We start from the raw sequence: 24,963 nt of genomic DNA on the forward strand, positions 1-24,963 counted from the left end.
TCACCTTTCTTAGGATCATTGAGACCCCACGAGGTGAGATCTTGCATGGAGCCCCAGTCCGAGGGAGATTGACAGTCATGTTTAGCTTCTTCCATTTTCTAATGATTGCTCCAACAGTGGACCTTTTTTCACCAAGCTGCTTGGCAATTTCCCCGTAGCCCTTTCCAGCCTTGTGGAGGTGTACAATTTTGTCTCTAGTGTCTTTGGACAGCTCTTTGGTCTTGGCCATGTTAGTAGTTGGATTCTTACTGATTGTATGGGGTGGACAGGTGTCTTTATGCAGCTAACGACCTCAAACAGGTGCATCTAATTTAGGATAATAAATGGAGTGGAGGTGGACATTTTAAAGGCAGACTAACAGGTCTTTGAGGGTCAGAATTCTAGCTGATAGACAGGTGTTCAAATACTTATTTGCAGCTGTATCATACAAATAAATAGTTCAAAAATCATACATTGTGATTTCTGGATTTTTTTTTATTAGATTATGTCTCTCACAGTGGACATGCACCTACGATGACAATTTCAGACCCCACCATGATTTCTAAGTGGGAGAACTTGCAAAATAGCAGGGTGTTCAAATACTTATTTTCCTCACTGTATACACACACACACACACACACACACACACACACACACACACACACACACACACACACACACACACACAGTGGGTACGGAAAGTATTCAGACCGGCATAAATTTTTCACTCTTTGTTATATTGCAGCCATTTGCTAAAATCATTTAAGTTCATTTTTTTTCCTCATTATTGTACACACAGCACCCCACATTGACAGAAAAACACAGAATTGTTGACATTTTTGCACATTTATTAAAAAAGAAAAACTGAAATATCACATGGTCCTAAGTATTCAGACCCTTTGCTGTGACACTCATATATTTAACTCAGGTGCTGTCCATTTCTTCTGATCATCCTTGATTATAGCCTACTGATTGGACTTGATTAGGAAAGCCACACACCTGTCTATATAACCCCTTACAGCTCACAGTGCATGTCAGAGCAAATGAGAATCATGAGGTCAAAGGAACTGCCTGAAGAGCTCAGAGACAGAATTGTGGCAAGGCACAGATCTGGCCAAGGTTACAAAAAAATGTCTGCTGCACTTAAGGTTCCTAAGAGCACAGTGGCCTCCATAATCCTTAAATGGAAGACGTTTGGGACGACCAGAACCCTTCCTAGAGCTGGCCGTCCGGCCAAACTGAGCTATCGGGGGAGAAGAGCCTTGGTGAGAGAGGTAAAGAAGAACCCAAAGATCACTGTGGCTGAGCTCCAGAGATGCCGTCGGGAGATGGGAGAAAGTTGTAGTAAGTCAACCATCACTGCAGCCATCCACCAGTCGGGGCTTTATGGCAGAGTGGCCTGACGGAAGCCTCTCCTCAGTGCAAGACACATGAAAGCACACCTGAAGGACTCCCAAGATGGTGATAAATAAGATTCTCTGGTCTGATGAGACCAAGATAGAACTTTTTGGCCTTAATTCTAAGCGGTATGTGTGGAGAAAACCAGGCACTGCTCATCACCTGTCCAATACAGTCTCAACAGTGAAGCATGGTGGTGGCAGCATCATGCTGTGGGGGTGTTTTTCAGCTGCAGGGACAGGACGACTGGTTGCAATCGAGGGAAAGATGAATGCGGCCAAGTACAGGGATATCCTGGACGAAAACCTTCTCCAGAGTGCTCTGGACCTCAGATTGGGCCGAAGGTTCACCTTCCAACAAGACAATGACCCTAAGCACACAGCTAACATAACGAAGGAGTGGCTTCACAACAACTCCGTGACTGTTCTTGAATGGCCCAGCCAGAGCCCTGTCTTAAACCCAATTGAGCATCTCTGGAGAGACCTGAAAATGGCTGTCTACCAACGTTTACCATACAACCTGACAGAAATGGAGAGGATCTGCAAGGAGGAATGGCAGAGGATACCCAAATCCAGGTGTGAAAAACTTGTTGCATCTTTCCCAAAAAGACTCATGGCTGTATTAGATCAAAAGGGTGCTTCTACTAAATACTGAGCAAAGGGTCTGAATATTAGGACCATGTGATATTTCAGTTTTTCTTTCTTAATAAATGTGCAAAAATGTCAACAATTCTGTGTTTTTTTCTGTCAATATGGGGTGCTGTGTGTACAATAATGAGGAAAAAAAATGAACTTAAATGATTTTAGCAAATGGCTGCAATATAACAAAGAGTGAAAAATTTAAGGGGGTCTGAATACTTTCCGTACCCACTGTATGTATGTAATATAATTATATGTAATAATTTTTTTTCTTATGTTATTCTTTTTCTTAGGATATCAGGATAGTTGCATCAACCTGACATTTGAGCGCCAACTCTAAAAAATAGTGTCTTGTCTTTTTATTATTATGATCAACTTCAACAGAATTATTGACCCCTGTGCTGTAATAAACAGATTTTTATCAAGAGATCCTCCTGATGTCAGAGCCAATATCCTCGTGGGCAGCTCTCCGACATGTCTGGTTGCACTTCAGGCACTTCTTTTCTTTTCTTTTCTTTTCTTTTTTTAAAAAGATACTCCTGATCATTCATATGTTTATTGTTTTCATCCTGTCATGGTTATTTGAAGTGGCCTCGTGCCCTGTTTACCAACTGGTTTCAGTTGAACAAAGAAAACAGCAGAAAGTAGCATAAATCTACATCATAACCTGCACAATTGTTAATTGTGTAAAGTCATGTCAGGTCTCAGAAGGTCATAAAGAACATGGTTTCAGACAGAATTTCAGACCTTTCCAGTTTCATGTATGGCATATTGTCTGTTACATATTGTCCAGTACAGTACCTGGAAACTGAGAAGTTTTCTCAACATCTGAAAAAAAAACACCCATCCTACTTTATTTTTTTATTATGAATGTTAATATTCTTTTATGGAGACCATTATGTAATGCTATCCTAAAGGGGCATTGCACTGTGAAATGCGAATTTAACAGCTTTTGCCAGGCAAGCACTGAACATTTGTGCATTTTTCACAAATGCATATTAATGCTTTCAGAGAGACGGTTCACTTTCTAGCTTTACGAATGGATGTTGCTATCCTTTATGTAAGAGCTTCCTGCAGGGCTTTGAATGTCATGTTTCACGCTGCGGCGTGTTGTGTGCATTTATAATCGGGTGCTCAAATATGGGTAACCATACTCTGCTGAGACAGTCAATGATCATATTGTGGAGGAGGAGATCTATTCACAGATAGAAGAGCACATAATTACCTCAGTTTTGTGACCTGATTTGAATTTGTCCTTTGCAACGAAATGTGAGAGAGTGAAAGAAAAAATGCTTTGTGTGTGTTTGTCTGTGTCTGTAGGACCACTCGCTGATCAAGCACCCTGACCACACACTGGCATTTTGTATCCCTACCCCCTCATGTTCAGCACAGCAGAATACTAAAAAGCACTTTTTTTCTTTCTCACACATTCACACCCACCTGCTGTGTGATCAACTTACAAAAGTGACTGTTAGTTGTAGAGCCAGTTTTGTAAACCACAGAAGCAGTGTCTGATTGATTAAAAATTGGGAAGAGAATGCTTTATGCTTTCCCAGTTCTGTCCATTCTTCTGTAAATGCCAAGCAGAATGCAAAGAGGTAACATGGGTTTCTACACAATTTTAGCCAGTAGCTGTGATGAAACTTTTGTGTTTTCTTTTTGTGGTCCTATCATGGCTGGCTATGTAAATATTCCTTTCTAAGTTTTTGATATAGGAACATTTAATATTATTTCTGATAAAAACTTAACTAAATCTAATTAAAGACCTTGTGCCATTTTTAGATTTATTACATTTATATGGTGTAAATAAAAGTTTATTGAACTAACATGAACACACTAAGATGTTAGACTAACATCTAACATGTACATTGCTAAGAATTTTGCACATGTATTTAACACTCGATTTTAAAAAGATTTTTGCTGTTGTTACTCAAACGGTATGCCTCCAGTCACAAATATTACTAATATATAGCTGCACCATTCAGATAAATTGTTAGTATCCATGATCTCTGCAGAGACACCAAAATATTTTTGTGGTTAGATAAATGCAGTTGTCACTCACAGAATTTTTTGGATAAACTTTTTTTGGAAATACTTTATTTCGACAGTCCACTTTAAACATTCTACTGACCATAAGTAACTTTGCAACTACATGTCAACTACCAGTCATTAGAGTCATTATCTGCTAACATTGCCCGTCCCCCAAAATGGCCGCCCACTTTGTGGGTCCCAGTGGTCCCCCAACAGACATCCTGAATATAAGTAACATTGCAAGTCAACTTATTCTACTAACACTAACCCTAATCTAATAGTCTACTCTATTGAGTTTATTTTAGTTAGTAAAATGTCTATAGAGGACTTTGGAAATTAAGCGTAACCGAGATTTTATCTCTGACATACATCAATGAGTCTGTGATATTTTCAGAATGGTTTCTGTTCTTATGTAATCCTGGTTAGGTGTTGTGCTGTGACTATTCTAACAGTTTAATCTCTTTTGCTTTTGACAGAACAATCAGGACAGGCCGGGCTACAGTCATCAATGTCCATCCAGGAGTGCCTAGATGGCCCAATGCTTGAGGATGAGGAGGGTGAGGAAAGCAGAGGGGTGGAGAGAGAGTCAGACAGAGACAGTGCAGTAGACAGTGCTCCGTCATCTGTGATATCAGATGGAGGGAGAACTGGAGAAAAAGAGGAAGGGATTGGGCTTTGCCTTCCAGGAGAAAAGTGAGTGCTTTTTATCTATCTATCTATCTATCTATCTATCTATCTATCTATCTATCTATCTATCTATCTATCTATCTATCTATCTATCTATCTATCTATCTATCTATCTATCTATCTATCTATCTATCTATCTATCTATCTATCTATCTATCTATCTATCTATCTATCTATCTATCTATCTATCTATCTGGAATGCGTGAATGGAATAATAATTGCTTTCTTAAGTGGGGAAAAAAAAAAAACTACAGACAAAGCCTAAAGCGCACAAAAAAATCTCTCATTGCTGCAGGTTTAGTCAGATGTGTAATCGCTCCGAGACTTCTGATCAATCTACACATTCATCTGCCTCATTAAATGAGGAGCAGTTTGAGGACTATGGAGAAGGAGAGGATGGAGAATACACTGCTAGCAACCCCTGTCCAGATGATGAGATCCGCATTAATGGATGCTCAGATCTGGGCTCCTCTGTTTCCTCCAGGTAAGTGTGTGTCTGTGTGTGTTTCTCTCTCTGACTGCCCCTAGGTCTGTTTTCAGAGGGATTTACTTTAAAATGAAAGAATAATTAGTTAAAAAAAATCCAGATATCAGTCTTCATTACACAGGATTTCTTTCAGTAACTGTATTAGTGAATAGAACTGTGGGAAACTTCCTCACTCAAACAGCACTATGATGCTTTTTAGTCCTGACACTGTGCTAAAAAATTAATAAAACCATTTTGGATGGAGTAGAAAGTAGAATATTCTTTTGTTAACCAAATTGACTTCCTTTTATTTTTATTTTAATAATAAAAGGGGAAACATTTTACCCTTCCTGTCTGTTCAGCCATTATGTCTATTTTTTTTTTTAACATGTAAGGAAGTAGATGTTTGTAGAATATATTAAATGAAATGTAGTAAATATCAAATGAAAGACAATCTATGGATTTTTAAGATGCATGTCCTGTCATCTAAAATGCACTAATCTGATTGCAAATCAAGTTATAACCCAAAATTAAAATGTTGATTTTTCTATCTTTGAAAGTTTGGAACAACTCACTGTAGGTGTTGTTGTTTCCGTCCGCCAATTTTTGACTGACAAAATGCTGGCGGATGGAAACAACAACAGCTACAGTGAGTTGTTCAAAATCTTTCTTTTTAGTATAATGCTCGAGTTCATGTGTAGAGCCCCTGGTGATACTTCGAGCAAAGTTTAATGTTGTGTCGAGCCGCCTTAGTGTTTTTAAAATAGCGATGTTGATGCTAACATAGTCGTGCCCCTAGCACTCGCATTCAAAAGGCAATTTGACCGAAAACGAAAATACGGTCAAATTCAAAAGTGGCGTTTCCATTCTAATTATGCTTTTAAACGAAAGTTTGCCTCGGTTAGATGAACAAAAAGACCCTAGGTTGCATTTTGGCGAGAGTTACGCTTTAATGCTAATCGGTGAAGTATCCCTTTAATGGTACAAGACATTAGGAAAATATGAGATACGGATGTGCCGTCATCACATTACATTGCTAAAATAATATTGCTTTGAATAAATAAATCAAATAGTATAAAATACATTTCAGAAAAAGTTTTTCTCAAACTTTTCCTCTGGCCAAATAGTATTTTAAATTTTTTCAGTATTTTTAATGGAAACAGATAGGCCTTATTGTGCATTATTGATCATTATTTGCACCAAAGTATTTTTTAAGACCATAAGTTCTGCTATTATCATGCGCTAAGCAATCCTCGCTGTAGTTAAAACATTAAAACACAGCATGCCATAGGAAAAGTGTTCAAAAGCGTCGCATCCACTACAAATATTTCTATATTAGAATAGATATATATATATATATATATATATATATATTTTTTTTTTTACTTTTCGTTAATGATTTAATGTAATTTAAAGGGATACTCCACTTTTTTCGGAAATATGCTCATTTTACAACTCCCCCAGAGTTAAACAGATGAGTTTTACCGTTTTAGAATCCATTCAGCCGAACTCCGGGTCTGACGGTACCACTTTTAGCATAGCTTAGCATAGATCATTGATTCAGACGAGTCCAGTAGCATTTCTTTCAAAATGACCAAAGAGTTTCAATATTTTTCCTATTTAAAACTTGACTCTTCTGTAGTTAAACCGTGTACTAAGATCGACGGAAAATGAAAAGTTGCGATTTTCTAAGCCTATATGGCTAGGAACTACTCTCATTCCGGCGTAATAATCAAGGAACTGTGCGGCCGTACCATGGGTGCAGCAGGCGTAGTGATATGACGCAGCGCCTGAAAATAGGTCTAATAGGTTAGACAAACTTAGTCCCGGTCACGTTGGAAGAAGTTACCGAGCTGGGGACTATTTTTAGGCGCTGCGTCATATCACTACGCCTGCTGCACCCATGGTACGGCCGCACAGTTCCTTGATTATTACGCCGGAATGAGAGTAGTTCCTAGCCATATAGGCTTAGAAAATTGCAACTTTTCATTTTCCGTCGATCTTAGTACACGGTTTAACTACAGAAGAGTCAAGTTTTAAATAGGAAAAATATTGAAACTCTTTGGTCATTTTGAAAGAAATGCTACTGGACTCGTCTGAATCAATGATCTATGCTAAGCTATGCTAAAAGTGGTACCGTCAGACCCGGAGTTCGGCTGAATGGATTCTAAAACGGTAAAACTCATCTGTTTAACTCTGGGGGAGTTGTAAAATGAGCATATTTCCGAAAAAAGTGGAGTATCCCTTTAAGTGCTTAACTCCATTAATGAGAATGGCATATTTAATCTAAATATGTATATCAAATGTAAAACATGTTTAAATCATTATTTTATTTATTTAAACTGTTATTGTGAACGTGCACTGTATTTATGATTAGGACTCATAATGAAGATTTAAAGTGGTTTTCCTTTTTCTGCTGTCAGTCCCTCAGCTCACCATCGGTGTCGCCAAACTGCTCCGTCTCCAAAATGTTCGTACGAATGGGTCAGAGTTAGCATGCAGGTGCGCAAATTTTCCCGTCAAGTTTGTTATTATAAATCACAACTTATGCGTCGGAAGTGGCGTACGCCTCTTTCAGGGCCTGTTTTGTACGTACGCGCAACGGTTATAAATGAGCCCCCAGAACGATGTTAAGAACAAATTCATGTGCGTGTAAACGTGTTGTGAATCAGGCCGAGATTTTTAGTGAGAAGTTCTCCTGTGCGTACAAATACGAAATAATCCACGCAATTATTAGTGAATGAGACTCAATTGACTCAAATACTATTGAGGGATGCTTGGATGGACATGATGCTTCCATTGGGGAGAACATTGCATTTATGTTCTTATTTTGACCTTCACTCTCACCCATCCAGTGCTGGTCAGACTCCTCGGAAGATGCGCCGCGCTGGTGAACAGATGGACGTGTTTTGCTCTCAGTGCTGTAAGAGGGTCAGTCTGCTCAATGACCTGGAGAATAGGCTGAAAAACCTCAAAACCAACAGGTACAACATTGACTACAGTTTACATTTGTTATGAAATATATGAAATACTTTTTCATCCAGAGGGGGTTGTCATACACTGGTTGTGCACTCATCCTAAGGAAGTCTTAGGATTAGAGTTAGCTCTTTGAAACTAAAGTTTAGTGGTTATGGACTTGTCTAGTTTCTCTTCAGTAATGTAAAAGGAGTGACCCCTCACATCTGGGAAATAAGCTTTTAGTGGCCTGGAATACACATTAGAGGCTCTCTGGGAGGATTAGAAGTTATTTGTTCTTCATTCTCTTCCCGGGGCCACAATAGACAATATTAAAGCGACAGGGTGATAGAAGCAGGGTTTTCCTTTAGGAGTTAATGTCAGTATATGAGGGCTCTGATATCTTGCTGCAGTCTCTCTGCACCACTAATGTTTCGCTCTCTTTCCCATACATCATCCAGCCCACCACTTTAGTGCCCATTAGAGCTTTATTAGCACCTGCACACATCCACACTTTAATCTGTCTCTACGCATTCTTATTTTGCCTTCTCTCGGTGTCTCTTCTTCTTTCTCACTCGCATCAATAACCACACATGAACAAACTTGCAAGCCTTTGGATTCTGATGATTTGTTGAGAATCCGGATACAACCAGATCTTCTCTTCTTTTCTTCATCATTGCTGGTTTCAAAGATTGTCAGTGAGTTTACTTTAACATTTTTCTCTTTTGAGGGGGCTTTAATTAGCCACTCATATCTTAGCCTTTCAAAATAAAAGATGAAATAGGAATTAGATCAGATGGAACATGTTGTTCATGTTGTTTTGGGAAGAGGGCATCAGATAGAAGGGGAAGAAAGAGAAAAAGACAGGATGGGTGGAGGGATAGAGAGGAGGAATGAAAGCTAAATGCTCTGTCAGCAGACTGCTTCAAGAAATGCATTAGTTCACACCTCATTCTGTCACTGCTGGAAAAAAGCTGTCGGCAATAAATCTATGTGTGTGTGTATGACCTGGAGAGAGTTTAATGAATTGTAGTATGTGCTTTACCATATACATTTCTAATTCTTTGAAAACTCTATTTAAAGACTTTTTGTGAGCATTGGTAAGGTTTGAGGTATCTGAACTCGTGTCAAGGCTGACACTATATTCAAATATGTTGTGGGTGAGCCAATGTCCAAAAATGGAATAAAGCCTATGACACTTTCCACTGATAAGGTACAATTTGGTGTCCCATTATTTTTTTTTTAAAGGTCCACAAATCCCATGTTTTTGTTTTGAGATCTATTAACTAGCATGTCTGTATATAGCATATACAATGTGTTGAATTACTATTCAATTATTTGTTGTACAAATCTATTTTTGTGTATTTTTCATTAGAAAGAAAGTAATGTTTAACTGATTTAATAGAAAGTAACATTCATCATTTGGGAAGAAGTAAATCTTTAACAATGATTTTCTTAATTTTTACACAATTGTAGCATTGGCTGCTTTTGTCAAGGTCAAACATTCAATTATGTTATTATTAAAACATGATGCAAGCCAACCCTCATATGTACATATAATGGTGTTTTACTGAACAGTTGTTAAAAAAAGAAAGAAAAAAAAGTTCATCAGTTTCATCAGTATCAAACTGAGACTTATACTATGTTTAATCTAACTAACTATCTTTTTTTCTTTTCCTTTTTTCTTTTAGCCCGAACAGAAAGATCTCCAGCACTGCATTTGGAAGGTAGGTCACTCCATATCACTCTGCTCAGTGTTTGTTTGTGTAGTCTATGCTGCTGTTAATCATTATTGTGTTTCCATCTCCCTCACTGTTATGACTGTGTTATGTGAATTTGTGGAAGTCATATCATCAATATTAATCTGGCAGGCTAAATATTTAATCACGAGGTGAAGACAATTTGGGAAGGGAAGATGAAAATATGAACATGCCAATTCGAATCAAATTTTTGTAAATGATTTTAGTGAAATTGTAGACACAAGTTAAGTAAACTGAAGATTTCACAATAGAGGAAATAAAAAAAAACAGAGCCGTGGAGCATTGCATTTATATTTGCTCCAGACCAGTATCTGCAAAGATTTTTGGTATAATATACCCCAACAACCCCCTCAGTAAAGTCACACCAAATCAGAAATTTGTTCCTCATATCAACACACAGAAATATAGGGTGAAATCCATTATTTGTGATTAATTAGAACAATGTCTATGACAAAGTTAGGGTTATATTAATAGTTAATTATTGCATATATATATATTTATAGGATATATATGTATCAATAATATATATCATCAATGTATGCATACATTTTTAGTCAAAATCAAGAGTCAAGTCAAGAATAAATAGATTTTGACCGAAAATGTATGCACTTCTTGATGGAAATACAGTGTTTCCCCTAGGTTTACAGGTTTGGGGGGGGGGGGGGGGGGGGGGGGTTGGTTGGTTTGTTTGGGGAAAATTGACACAGACGCTATCTATCTATCTCTATCTATCTATCTCTATCTATCTGTCACATAAATTGGTTGTCTGGGAGGGTAATGGTTTGTAAAAGTTAAAAAATGTTAACATAAGATATCTCTTTACAAAAATAAATAAACATATTTAAATCTTTTTAAAATTGACTTTTGCAAATAACCTTTGTTAAATTTATAGAAGTATTTGTTAATATTAATGGACCAGAGCTTAAATAGTTTTATTTTTTAACTAACAACTAAAAAAAGATTTATAAATACTAACCAATATATATATAAATGGGCTTTTTTTATGAGAAGTTTTTATTTCTATGATGCATTTATTGGAGAGAATAATCCTGTCAGACGCACCACTGCTGTGAACGCGCGTTTTAAACAATGTATTATTCAATACATTACTTCTATATAATTATATATTAAGTTGCTCAAGCAAGTGGTAAAATATTTAACCATGTACTTATATTAAAATCTTAATACAATAAATCTTGCATGTCACAAAGAACTTGTTTTTCCACCTCCACGAATAAGACGAGTGTTGTTCATTATGTCGCCTTGTTGAGGTAAATTGTAGTTTTCCTTGCTTTAACTCAGTCTTAAAGTGAAAAAAGTAGTAATTAATTAAATAAATTTATGGTGAGATTACTACATTTTATTTAATTAATCGCACTTATGGTGAAATTACTACATTTTCAGGTCAATCGGTGTTCATTTTGACCACGAAACATGCGCATGCACTTTAATTCAGCGTTTGCAGCACAGCAGAAATAGACTCGGTGCAGAAACGATCTCTGCACTGCTGTATACGCACCGCAACTGGAACAGATCGATCATCGACGGACTGCATCCTCGTGCAGTGTGAAAGCTCTGTTAACATGGGTACGGAAAAAAAATACTCACCGCAAACGAAATATATGTGAAACGGGCGTTAGACTTGGAGCAGGAGAGCTACTCCAGCTGCTACTCGCAGTAGAGCGAGTGTTGCCATCTTCAGTTCAGCGACACATTTCCAGCCGCGCGCTCTCTGTCCGCTAGTGCTCAACTGTATGTGACGCAAGTGTTTGTTTGTGTGTGAGTGTGCGCAGTCATTGGGATAATTGTAAACACAGACAGAAAAGACATGCCATCGTGGAAATAAGATAAATAACATATTACTTAAGGGCCATTTAGGTTTTTTTTATTATAAAATAACAAATTGTAATCTGTTGCTATAAAGAAAATCAAATCAAATTTACTTGACCTCCAAGGGGGGCGGGGGGAGCCGTTAGGAGGGCGGGGCGCCCCCCTTATATAATGGTAGGGGAAACACTGGAAATAACATCACAACATTTATTTCCATCAAGAGGTGCATACATTTTTGGTCAAGGTCTTGTATTGACAATGCAAGAGTCAAACACTCTGTAAAGTTTACACTCCAGCACATCTCAAAGACTTTCAAAGAGGTCTGGACTCAGAGGTGCCAATTCATGCGTGAAGACAATTCTTCATGCTCCCTCCCAACCATTCTTTCACAATTTGAACCTGATGAATCTTGGTTTTGTCATCCTGGATTATTGGCCATGATGTGTCTTCCTACATGGTTGTTTAAGAAATAGAAAGCTACACACTCCATCATTTAGGGTTAGAAGAACTGTTCCCTAACATATAACATACTAGAAACATAATAATCACTGCAATAATTATCCTTAAGTATTTGCCTATTTAAATCCAAACAGTGACTTTTTTTTGGGGGGGGGGGGGGGGGGGGGCCTGTCTGTCTGTATATATTTATGTGTGTATACATATACATATAATATATGTATAATATATATAATATCAGTGTTCGAATTGTGTCAAAGCTCTTGGGGGGTCCCCACAAAAAAAAAAAAAAAAACGTTATAATATACATATTTTCATTTATTTATTTCATATAATACTATAATTTCATTTACTTAACTTTTAGTGTTTCAGAACATGTTTTTGCAGTTGAGCATTAACTCTGTGCATAATTGATGAACAAAGACTTTTCTCCACCCAAATTCTATGTAATAATCCGGGTTTTTCCTGGGTGCTAAAATCCCGATCATGTATTTGAATAAGATAATTAAATGTGTATTTTTCGTAGATCAGCATACAGCCTACTGAGTTTCCCACAGTATTTTTGTGGGTTGCGCTCGCTACCTCTAGGGGGGTCCGGGGGCATGCCCCCCCCGGAAGAAAATTTTGTACATTTTAAAGATAAATTCATTAATCTGGTGCACTTTGAGTCCCCCGAATCTGCTGTTAAAAATAAATAATCCACCCGCCAACCTCCCGAACCTATGATATTCTCTGATTTAGATCTCTGCATCTGATCATCACATTTCAATTATTCAAATTCTCAGTGTTAAGCATGATAATATGATGAAATATCACACTGTAGGCTGATTTAAAATTAAGATTTATTTAAAATAAAAGTTCTTCTTTTGTCAAAATTACATTTCCAGCCTAAACAGAGGCTTTACTCCCTTCAAACTTAAATTGTCAATGTGTCATTACATCACTGTTGGAAAACACTCTTATCAGAATAATTTTTTTAGCTTTATAAAGGGCATTTCTTTCCCTAATTTGTACTCTCTATACTCTTTCCCTACTCTCAGGGAACTGAGGTTACGTTAGTAGCCTAACCGAGTAGGCCTACGTTATTTCTTATTTTATTTTTTTGATATTGAAAATTGTTTTAATCAGGGCATTTGTCCGGTTGGGCAAGTAGGCTACAATTCTCTTTCACTTGTCCCTTAAAAAACACACGCACGTGTCCCGGACAACCGTTAATGTCGAAATTCTATTCAGATCAGTAAATTACCAAACAATCATAAAAGAAAGAAATATTATCTTACTGTCATCGTGAGGTGAAAATGAGGATCCACTCTGCCAGACTCTCGTGAAAGTGCTTATCTATAGCACGAAATTTATTTCTCGTACCATTTATTTGCCAAAAATAGTTTTTGCGTGCATATGATACGCACTTTATGGCGTGTAATACGCACGTACTCCACACCCCTAATCCTACCCAAGGGGTTTGCAGTGTGTAGGCCTATCATTTACACGAAAAAAAAACTATTTTTGGCATATAAATGGCACGATCAATAAAATGTATCTGTTTATAAATTTGAGCGTCTTTTCAGACGCAAATCTAATTTGAATTACTTTCTAATAGGAGCGGCAGCGAAATACTTTGATTAAAAAAAAAAATATTACCTAATAAATTATGTTTCTATTATTTTAGTTTTAATGAAAACCCAGGGGACCCCCCCGAGGTAATTTTTTTGGGCCTTATGGGGGGTCCCTTGATGCTTATGGGAGGTCCCGGACCCCCCCAGCCCCCCCTCAATTCGAACACTGTATAATATGCATAATGTGTATACACACACACACACACACACACACACACACACACACACACACACATTAGTCTAGACAGTTCTCTTGTGTTTAATTGTAAGAATCTGATCAAATGTTGTGTGGGAGGCAAAAATTGTGTGGGTGAATGGCAGTTTTTCTTGTCCCTTTGGCAACCAGTCTCCTACTCTAAATCACAGTGACAAGATGAAAATGGCCTTCCACAGCTGACCTCAGTGCAAGAGAGAGAGGGAAAGCAGAGCTAGAGAGGGAGAGACCAAAGTGTGTAATTTGTATAATGTATTTTCATGTGTGAAGTCATTGCGTTAACGACAATGACAGAAATAAAACAAAGTGGCAACCAAGACCTGACTCTGCAGAAGTGTGAATGTGTATTTGTGTACACACAAGTTAACGGCTCTCAGAGCCTAATGTAAGTGGGACAAGAGAATAGTCTTCATGCCCGCGCATGCGCATGTGTCTTTTAGACGAGTACTTTTTGGTTCTGTGTGGGTGGGTGGACTGGATCGGGCACTGCTCCAGCTCTCATAATGCCTCTGCTGGTCAGTGCCTTCTCTCGCTTGTAACCGCAGTGCTCCTAAAGATGCACAGGCATTGAATGTAGATTAATAGAATGAATGGGTGCAGTGATGCAGTATGGGTAGCGTAGTTTGCAAGTAATTGATGCTGCAGTGTAGTCTAATCCATCCATAGAACTGAGCAGAGAGGTAAGTGGGACGTTCCTCTTGCAAAATGTAGCTGTCAGCATGGGATCTGAATGCTGAGGGTACACAAAATGAACTGGTGTTTTGTGTGATAAATCAAAATATAATTGCCTTATGTCTTATTGTGATGCATGATCGTATTCTATGATTAAATTGTTCCTGTTTTTGTGTGTGTGCATGCGGGTCCAACAGGCAGCTGCTCCACAACAGTAACCTCAGCAGTAGTCACGGCAGCACAGAGGATTTGTTCAATGACAGCATTGACTCCTGTGAACTAGACATTACTGAGAAGGTAAAATCCCCTCACAGCACACTCATCCACTTCCCGATCATAGTCCTGTGAAAACCGCATCACCAATGCAGACTATCTTTGGAGTGTCTTTTTAAACGCACGCTTAGTACTGATCTCTGCTCAGGAAATCACATCCGTATACTTATATTGGATACTCACATTGATACTTAAATTGGATTTTGTCTGTATCTGGGTGTTTCTTCAACTTTGTGCACTTTTATGTCCCATGGATTGATTTAATTAACACATTTCAGACTTTTCTTTTTGTTGCCAAAACATTTTTTTTTTTCTGCTTTTCAATTGCGTTTATGTGCATAAATGTTTAGTATTTTATATAAATGTATTTTATTTGTGAAGTAATCAATTGAAACTATTTGTAAATGTTTTATTTTAAAGTATGCACACATTACCGTTCACTGAAGACCGTTCCTACGCGACGCTAGTTTTAACAGTGAAAAAATACCTGGTAAAATGTAAGTATATAAACGTTTAATATTTGACAACTGTTTTGAATTGAAAATATGCTATCATTTCCATGATTCATGCTAACTGAATATGACGGTGCAAGAAACGTTTTGCGTTTTCGACTTTCATAATAAGAATGAAGCCCCGCCTTCTTTAATAATTTTAGCGATGCGTAATGGAGCGCTACAGAGCAGCATCAAGAATATCAAATACATTGCAGTGAAATATCTCTTATTTGCATCTACAGTTTATTGGCTATAATGACAAGATCGCGCAAAACAGATCTTCAGCGCAGCGACTCTTTTAAACGCCTCTGATTGCTCGTTTCGTTCAACAGACGTCTGTGATTGGCTACTATGCTCAATACTGCAAAAGCACGTTGGCAAGTACCTTTGATACAAAGGGAGAAAATATAAATATAATCCTGTAAAATGCACTTGTCACCATTAGGTAAACGCGGACGCTGTAATCATATTAAATCATTTTTTTTAGATTAATTTTTAAGATCTATAAGAAAGACAAGGTAACAAAACATTCTGGGCTTTACTAAAAAACAGAGCCGTTGAAAAACTTCTATGGCTCTGCTAAAAACATACAAAAGCCCATCCCTAGCGCCGCCCATGATCATTTTCACCACAGAATGCTATTAAATGCAGTATATAACATGTAAGTACATAATTCAAGGTACAAGGCAAGTAAAGTTGTTGTGGAAATCGTGGATTGATGACTCGCACACACAGAGAGAGAGAGAGAGAGAGAGTTCACAGTAGAGTTTATTTTCTAAATGTCTACAGGGCCAAATGTGCACATAGTTGAAAAACACCTGTTTCTTATATTTATTTAAAACCGGATCAATACAGGTTTATACACGCAAACACTTTTTAAACCTTTAACATGTACTGTTGTTGCAAAACTTTTTTCATGGTCGTGCTGATAGTCATTCAGACAAGACTGGTACAGAAGCAGCCACTAATAGTGAGATTAACATTCATTGTTGTTTCTTACACAGGTGAGTTACTTGGACAAGAAAGTGACAGAGCTGGAAAATGAGATTCTGATGAATGGGGATGTGAAGTCCAAGCTGAAACAGGAAAACATACAGTTGGTCCACAGGTGAATTGCTACTCAAGGTCCACCCACCCACACATAGTTCATTTCATTGGAACTATTTTATATGCATATGTATTTGCATACTTTCTTTAAAGAGCAGATTCTTTCCTCTAGCAAAGCGTTCTATGAAAATAGTCTTAGCAAAAGTTTTGCATTTGCTAAATGCCAAAAGGTCAAAACGTGCCTCAGCAGGTCTGTCAAAGATTCATGTTAATGATGAGGACTGTTGCTTCAACAGGATTCACGAGTTGGAGGAGCAGCTAAAAGACCAGGAGACCAGAGAGGAAAACATAATGGAGGAGGAGCTCAGGAGACACAGAGAGGCCTACAGTCGACTGGAGAAAGACAAGAACACACAGATAGAGCTGCTTACAAATCGGTGAGAGACAAAAATAACAATGCAGCACAATGTATAGCAAAACTGCAAAAAAAAAAAAAATCCGTTAAAAAGATACAAATATCTTTAAAACAAGCTCAATTTAGATAAATCAGACTAAAAACTTTTTTTAAGGTTTACGTTTTGAATAATTAAGTCTCTTATGCCCATCAAGGGCATATTTATTTGATTTAAAAATACAGTAAAGAAATAAGTAAAAAATAATCAGTAATATTATTATAGTAATACCATAGCTGGTTATAAGTGTCTGTTGTCTCCTGTGTTGTGTTTTAAATTGTATTTTTATGAAATTGTATCCTGTAGCCTATGTATTTCTAATGTATTTATTTTAGCCCTCCTTCCCTTTCCCGAAGTGGTTATTCCACTTGTCAGGCCGCCATTGTAAATAAGAACTTGTTCTTAATGACTTGCCTGTAAAAATAAAGGTATAATAATAATAATATTGTGAAATATCATTACAATTTAAAATAACTGTTTTCTATTTTAATACATTTGTAAAAAAATTATAAATTCCTGTGATGGCAAATCCGAGTTTTCAGCATCATTGCTCCAGTCTTCAGTCACATGATCCTTCAGAAATCATTTTAATAGGCTGATTTGGTGCTTGGTTATCAATTATTATTGGTACTCAATTAATAATGGTTCTTTAGTTTAGCATAAACTTTTACAAATATTTTTATAGAAATCGTGATCCATTTTTTTAAAAATCTTATATACACCAAACTTTTTAATTGTAGTGTATCGTGGTTTCCACAAAAATATTAAGCAGCACAACTGCCATCACAGGAATAAATTACACTTTAAAATATATAAAATGTAAAATAGTTATTTTAAATGTTTTTTCTTTTTTTTAAATGTATTTCATAATAAATGTGTAGAATTTATAATATTTCACAATAATATTACTGTTTTTACTTTTTGATTTGATCAAATAAATGCAGCCTTGGTGAGCATAAGAGACGTTTTCAAAAACATAAAAAAATTCTTAATTATTTCACATTTTTAATCAGTAGTGTGACTTAGAAAATAAGAACAATAAAACTATTTGCCTGTACTATAGGGTAACAAAAATAAATGTAATTCTGTGTTTTAAAAACAAATTTTATTGAAATGTGCTTCTAAAGTAAATGTATAAAGAATACAGATTAATGCTAATTTTTTTTTTGTCATGCAGTAAATACAATAATGCTTAATTTAAAAAAAAAATGTATACTGTACCTCATTTTGAATTTACATATTTGCCTGGGCAGGTTTTACACTCCACTGTCCGCCCGCTATTTCAGCTTTTTAAACTCTTTCCCCATCAGTTTTTTTTTTTTTTTTTTTTTTTTAGTTGCCAGTCACCGCCAGCATTTTTTATCATTTTCACAAAATTTTCATGGTCCCCCGAATACTTTGTTGAATGAACATGTGAACATGCAATATATCAAAAGAAAGAACAGAGCCTCTGCTTTTAAACAAAATAAACCCATTTTATTCTATCTTAATGCATTCTTTTTTTTTTATCAACACTTGAATGTTTTGAAAAGTTACATTAAAAAAACAATTTGAGCAAAAAGCTGAGAAAAATGCGTTTTTTGTCAAACACTACATCCAGATCGGATTCAGAACGATGATCAAAACATACATTAGATGAAGTAGATCGAGTCCATCAACACCCCTAATGCTTGCACAGTCCTATAGCTCGTCCTGGGTCGAAATTTCATTCCGTAAAATTTGGCAGTTTTGATTTATATGCTGTTTAATGTTGATGATCGCTTTATTGTACTTATGCATGTGCTTGCATATGATATCGCTTGTTACTGCTTTTTTACATGCCTTTTGATCAGGAGATTCAGTACTCTTTCAGGTGTCATTGCGCACCCTACGGTATAACAGTGAAAACACGGAAAGCCGTAAATTTCTGTGAATGGCAAGGAAACGTTGTCTCAAATGATGGTGTAAATTTCCATCAATGGCAGGGGAAGAGTTAAACACTCTTCCTTGTAGGTCTTCCAGTATTGGTGTATATTCCAGTATATAGTGCACTAATGAAGCCGTCTCAGATGGTCCTTCATAAGGGTGTTAGAGAGAAAAGCAACACAGTTAAGCCACTGAAGGGACCATTACATTATATCTAGAAACCTGAGATCTTGATTCACAGAGCTATTGTGCAGTGGACACTTATAGCATCAGTAGTATGATGGAAGGCTTCTTTTCTTTTTTCTACCGGCAGACTACATCATCTAGAGGAGGAAAATGGAGAGATGGCAATGAATATGAACAGACTAAAATCCCAGACAGATAAACTGGATGAGGTGGGACAGTTTTACTATGCATATTCTTGACCATTTTTATTTAGGTTGAAGGAAATGTAAATGAGGATGAATGAATGCTTGTAATGGTACTGCTTTATTGAAAGGTATACTATATTTTTATTTTTGTTCAAAATGAACAGAATTTAAATAATGATTGAATACATCATCAATCCTTCTTCTAAAATGTTTTTGCAGAAAATTGCGTACATGCGTCACTCGCCCGTGTGTGTGTCGTCATATCCGTAAATAAAAAAAGGTTGCTCTGGCCACTTTGACCGGTGTGGTGTAGGAGTGGCATAGTTTAGATGTCACAATGAGCAAGAAGGTTGATAAAGCAGCTAAATCTCAAACCAGTTTTAAAAACGCAGAACAGAGGAGAGTCAGCTGGCAAAAAGAGAATGCGACAGAGCTCACAATAAAATGAGAATCAACATTGACTTGGCTTTTCGGAGATGGTATTTTTGTTACTCAACAGGTGAGAAAGGTATTTTATTGAATGGATAAATTGCCATATGTAGCTCTAACAGAGTTCATTGTAAAGCATTATCTATTGTGAAGGGTCATTTCATTATGGGTTGTTGTAGCACTGTGCTGGAATTTATTTTTAAGGAAGTACCGTGTCTATTATTGGGTATAGCTACAGTAAAATAATTTCCACCTAAACTGGTTATAACTCATAAGCCTTGTAGTGAACGTTTTATGAGCAGTAGGATTTTTAGCTATAAGTAGGAACCATTTTCATCCGCAGTCACGAAGAGCTGAAGCACAACCGAAACAATGTCTTTTCGTAAAATGCATGCAGGTTTTTTTTTGTTGTTGTTGTTGAGGACCAAAAGTTACATAGTGTACCTTTAAATGTTTAGAACAAAATTTGTTTCTAACACATGTTCTGGCTCGTAAAGCCATCTGGCAGTTCTTACAACATTCTTGAATGTTGGTTAGAATTTGATCAAAAAGGGTTTGCCAACTAAATGCCAACTTACTATTGTTAGGGGCAAACAGTTTAGGACCCAAGGACCAGTTGCAGTTTCTGATTGGCTATGAAATAGATAAACATAGTAATTTTCCACTCATATACAGATAGACTGAAGCATATCTCCATCGATTAAGCAGCTGACGCTCGGACCCTGAAGTTAGGCACGTCGTGACCTTCCAGTTCTCAGATTTGGGTTGCTGGGCGCCAACATGTCCAGAATAACAACTCAGTCAATCTCCAATAATGCCAGTGGTTCCTTAACCTGCAACCAAAAAGACTAACACACACACACACCGACACACAGCTCTTCCAAGGTTGGATTTGGCCAGGCTCTAACTATAAACAGGAGAGTTTTCTCAAAACATCAAGATAATGCGTTCGTTCTCTCAAAGAGAGCTACACTTCAGTCTAACTGGAAAGTAAGGTTTTAACAAAGATATGGTCCCTTAAACTATAGACTTCAGTGACCCCTGTGACCATAGTTGTCAGAGTACCCTAGAAAAACAGATGTATGTATTGACACATGTTGAAGACCTTTCTTAACAAAACATCTTTCCATAATTCATTTCTGGATGCCGGGCTAAATGAGCAAGCACTGTTACTGCATTCATATCAAATACAGACATTAGAGAATACATGAAAAGAACATTTCAGTAATCACACTGGTAACTTCTATAACAAAGTAAATTCTCTCAAGCCTAGAGAAGTTATTCAACTCATGTGATATTTAGAAGGAAAAATATTGATAATACCTTGATTATAATCACTCATTACATATACAGTGAGGAAAATAAGTATTTGAACACCCTGCTATTTTGCAAGTTCTCCCAATTGGAAATCATGGAGGGGTCTGAAATTGTCATCGTAGGTGCATGTCCACTGTGAGAGACATAATCAAAAAAAAAAAAAAATCCAGAAATCACAATGTATGATTTTTTTTAAACTATTTATTTGTATGATACAGCTGCAAATAAGTATTTGAACACCTGTCTATCAGCTAGAATTCTGACCCTAAATAGCAGGGTGTTCAAATACTTATTTTCCTCACTGTACATTGAAGCAGCAGTGGATTCCAATCCACCCCCTTCACTATTATATCAGATTGATTTTTAATTGTTTTGTTCAGAGAGCTCACAAAAAAACGTCATTTATTTAAGATCCCTATTATGTCAAGTAATTGTCCAAATTGACTGTACACCTGCTTAAATGTCCTGTTCGTGTTTGTGAAGGAGAGGCAGCGGATGACAGATAAGCTGGAGGATACGAGCCTGCGGTTGAAGGATGAGATGGATCTGTACAAGAAGATGATGGACAAGCTACGGCAGAATAGAAATGAGTTTAAGAAGGAAAAAGATACCATGCAGGAGGTAAGACCATGTTCTAAAATGTGCTTATTTTTTTACACTAGTTAAAACGGACATACTAAATAACCTATTAGTGACAGAAATGTCTTTATTATAATGATTTGAGAACTATGACCATACCGTGCAATCATTTAGCATTTTTTAAGAATATTTTTCATGTACAAATTGGCAACTTTAGATTTATAGAAAATCCCATAGAAACTTTTGTAAAGATTGAGATAATGGTGATTCTGCCCACTGGTCACTAAAGTACATTTAATGTAAAAACTGTAAAAATGGCAGTGATTTAAACAATCGTTTATTCAGCAAGTTGACAAAAGCTCCTCCTAATCTTTTATGCCATGTGTATATATAGTAGCTCAAATATATTTACAGATAGAAAAAGAGTGGCAGAGCCTTGTCCAGCTTTAGTTGCCCTCAGGCTTAAACGGGCTGCGTAGCCTACCTAAAAAATGTGCACACATACAAGTCAAACACAGAGATACATTTACACAAACTGTATGAAAACTCCGGAGCATATTATATTGAGAATTGCTAGTATATTGAAATTAATAGATTCATTTAGTTCAGAATTACCATGTCTTATTCTGTCCATAGACTATACAGCAATCCTGTCCTTGACTACATATCAAACAGAAGTGTTCTCAGTTCAGTAGCTTAGTGCTTTTGAAGTGCTTTTAAAAGTGTATTTTCTGTTCAGCTGATTGAAGACCTTAGGCGAGAGCTGGAGCACCTCCAAGTATACAAGCTGGAGGCAGAACGAATGGGGCGTGTTCGCAGATCTTCCATTAGCCTATCAGAATACAGCACTCGAACACGTGAGAGTGAGTTGGAACAGGAGGTCAAGAGACTAAAACAGGTGAGAGAGGTGGAAAGCTGGTAACTCGATCTCTCAGCATGTATATTTCCTATGGCCTTGACTACAGTAGTCCCACATAGTCAGATCTTTGATAAAATGTAATGAGTACAAATGTTTTCACATAAAAATATGCCTACCGTTATAAAAACACATTTAAGGAATTATTTACTTTTATTTACTGTTTTATTTACTATTTGTTTCCTCCAGTAAAGGCTGTGAACTTCATTCCCTTCAGGCAGTCTCCACTTTTTGTTTTAAAATTAATAAAAAAAACTAATGGAAGCTTGTTTCCACCACAGAATAAAAAATAAAAAGGGGAATTGTGACTTTTTATCTCCCAAATCTGACTTTTTTTCTCGCAATTTTGAGATTATATCTTCTTTTTGCAATTGTGAGAAAAAATCTGAACTGCAATATATAGGCTAAACTTGCAATTGCGAGGAAAAAAAGTCTGAATTGCGAGAACTCGCAATTACGTGTTAAAGTCAGAACTTAAAAAAAAGAAATATATATATATATATATATATATATATATATATAATATTCGTGTGATAGTCGCAATTTCATGTAATAAAGTCATAATGGCAAGAAAGTCAGATGTGCAAGTTTATACACACCCGCAGCGCACGCACGCAGAGAGAGAGAGAGAGAGGAAAGTTTCAGATAGTGCGCAAACATGGAATTGATTCTTTTTTCGTGTTTCCTTGCGCTTGAACAGATACATACTTTGTATTCTCTCGTTTATGTTGTAAATGAACAGCTGAGAAAGATACTGGATGTTGTGTCAGTATATATTTGGTCCGTGCATTCAGCCTAATATTCCTGCTGCTGTCTGTGTCATTAATGTTAATAAAACAACAAAATGCAGCTTTAACAAAGATTAATATATATTTTATTTTTACAGTGAACACATTAGTGTTATTTTACATTTAGGCCTAATTATAAAATTTCTGTACCTGCATACTAGTTAGACTTTGTATATAGTTTTCAGCTATGCTTGTAATTGTTCTTATTTTAATACTGACTGGTCATTTGTCTTTAATAATTTATTTATTTTATATGTTAGTCTGGTAGTTTTTGCTGGGGTACTGAAGCACTTAAAGTGAGCTTATATAATCCGTGACTCAAACTGTAAATGATCTGAACCGTGAGTTTTGTGATCCGTTGCACCACTAATTGTGAGATAGAAGCTCACAATTGCGAGAATATTTCTAAATTGTGAGATAAATGTTGCAGGTTTTTTTTTTTTTTTGTGGTGGAAACAAGCTTCCATAAAAAACAGTGATCCCAAAATGAATTCTTTTTGTCTTTTTCTGTCTCTTATTTCATCTTTTTTACTGTGTGTATATGCAGAGGAGTGTTTCCAAGGACATGCCCTTTGACCTCCAGCAGCTTGTGTCTGCTCGGGCACGACTCTTTCCGAGTCTGATGGTAAACTGTAATTCCTGTGCAGACTTAATATCATCTAATTAACCACTAATATGTTCATTCATAAGAAGTGTATTTTCAGATTATCTGCCAGGCTGCCGTTTCTTCTCACCTAACACCTAATATCGTTTTTTTTTTTGGTTGTAGATTTTGTAGCTCCACGTTGCTGTCAAAAGAAGAGGATAACTAGACAATATCACTAAAGTTCTGTTGTACTGAATATAAGTAAATCACCTTGTGCCTAAAGCGGAATCACTGGGCATGTTGCTCAAAGCTTTCTGTTTTCACACCTCTCTAATTTTCCATTTCCAGCTCCCCATTGATGCTCCAATCTTTAAAAAAAAACACACACACTCATCACCCATGCAAAATCACTCATCTCTGTATAGGTATTCTGGAGTGATATAAATAGTGAAATATCCCACTGCTATTATACTCAATATGAGCACTCTTAGACACTGCTTGGCCAATCAAAATGGAGGGCTAGAACTAATTGCGCTATTAACTAATATAGTTATTGTGAAAATCAAGATTTAGTAGTATTACATTTGGTGTATGTCTGTTATAAGAATGTGATCTGAAAATTCTTCCAATCTACATTAATCATCTCAATCCAGATTCTTCATCTGCAGATTACTGCTTTCTGTTTGCCAGCAGAAGCTGGTCTAACAAACCTCTCTTGTTTCAGTCACAACTAGGCCACAATAAAAAGGAAAAGCAAGATGACTCTTGGACCATCTGTTTGGGGTAATTGTAACTCCATCCTCTTTACTTTTCTACCACAGGAGAACCAAAAACTGAGAGAACAGAATGAAGATCTAAATGGTCAGCTTCTCAGTCTGAGCCTCCATGAGGCCAAAACCCTGTTTGCCACTCAGACAAAAGCGCAGTCTCTGGCCATGGAGATTGATCATGCCTCCCGTGACCAGGTAAGAGAAGTGCTTGACCTTGATCTGCTGATAAAAGTCAAACAAGAGGAACTTAATGTGTATGTCTGAGCAAGAGAACAATATGAAGCATTTTTGTTATTGTTGGTTTCTGGATCATTCTCTAAAAATGACCTTTAGT

The 24,963-nt window shown here is 36.7% G+C and overlaps 1 protein-coding gene across 2 annotated transcripts in view; it reads left to right on the top strand.

The window, feature by feature from the left end:
• rab11fip4b (RAB11 family interacting protein 4 (class II) b) overlaps window positions 1-24,963 on the top strand; it is a 35,083-nt gene that overhangs the window by 8,492 nt on the left and 1,628 nt on the right. For both annotated transcript variants that reach the window (XM_084426732.1, XM_084426733.1), the window contains exons 2-12: window positions 4,523-4,739; window positions 5,029-5,217; window positions 8,055-8,183; window positions 9,846-9,881; window positions 14,900-14,999; window positions 16,474-16,577; window positions 16,813-16,953; window positions 19,187-19,268; window positions 21,474-21,611; window positions 22,309-22,467; window positions 24,681-24,824. In XM_084426732.1, the coding sequence (XP_084282858.1) occupies window positions 4,555-4,739; window positions 5,029-5,217; window positions 8,055-8,183; window positions 9,846-9,881; window positions 14,900-14,999; window positions 16,474-16,577; window positions 16,813-16,953; window positions 19,187-19,268; window positions 21,474-21,611; window positions 22,309-22,467; window positions 24,681-24,824 (1,407 nt within the window). In that variant the 5' untranslated portion in view covers window positions 4,523-4,554. The remainder of the gene's footprint in view (window positions 1-4,522; window positions 4,740-5,028; window positions 5,218-8,054; window positions 8,184-9,845; window positions 9,882-14,899; window positions 15,000-16,473; window positions 16,578-16,812; window positions 16,954-19,186; window positions 19,269-21,473; window positions 21,612-22,308; window positions 22,468-24,680; window positions 24,825-24,963) is intronic.

This window comes from Rutilus rutilus (assembly GCF_951802725.1).
Source record: "Rutilus rutilus genome assembly, chromosome: 12".
Classification (NCBI taxonomy): Eukaryota; Metazoa; Chordata; class Actinopteri; order Cypriniformes; family Leuciscidae; genus Rutilus; species Rutilus rutilus.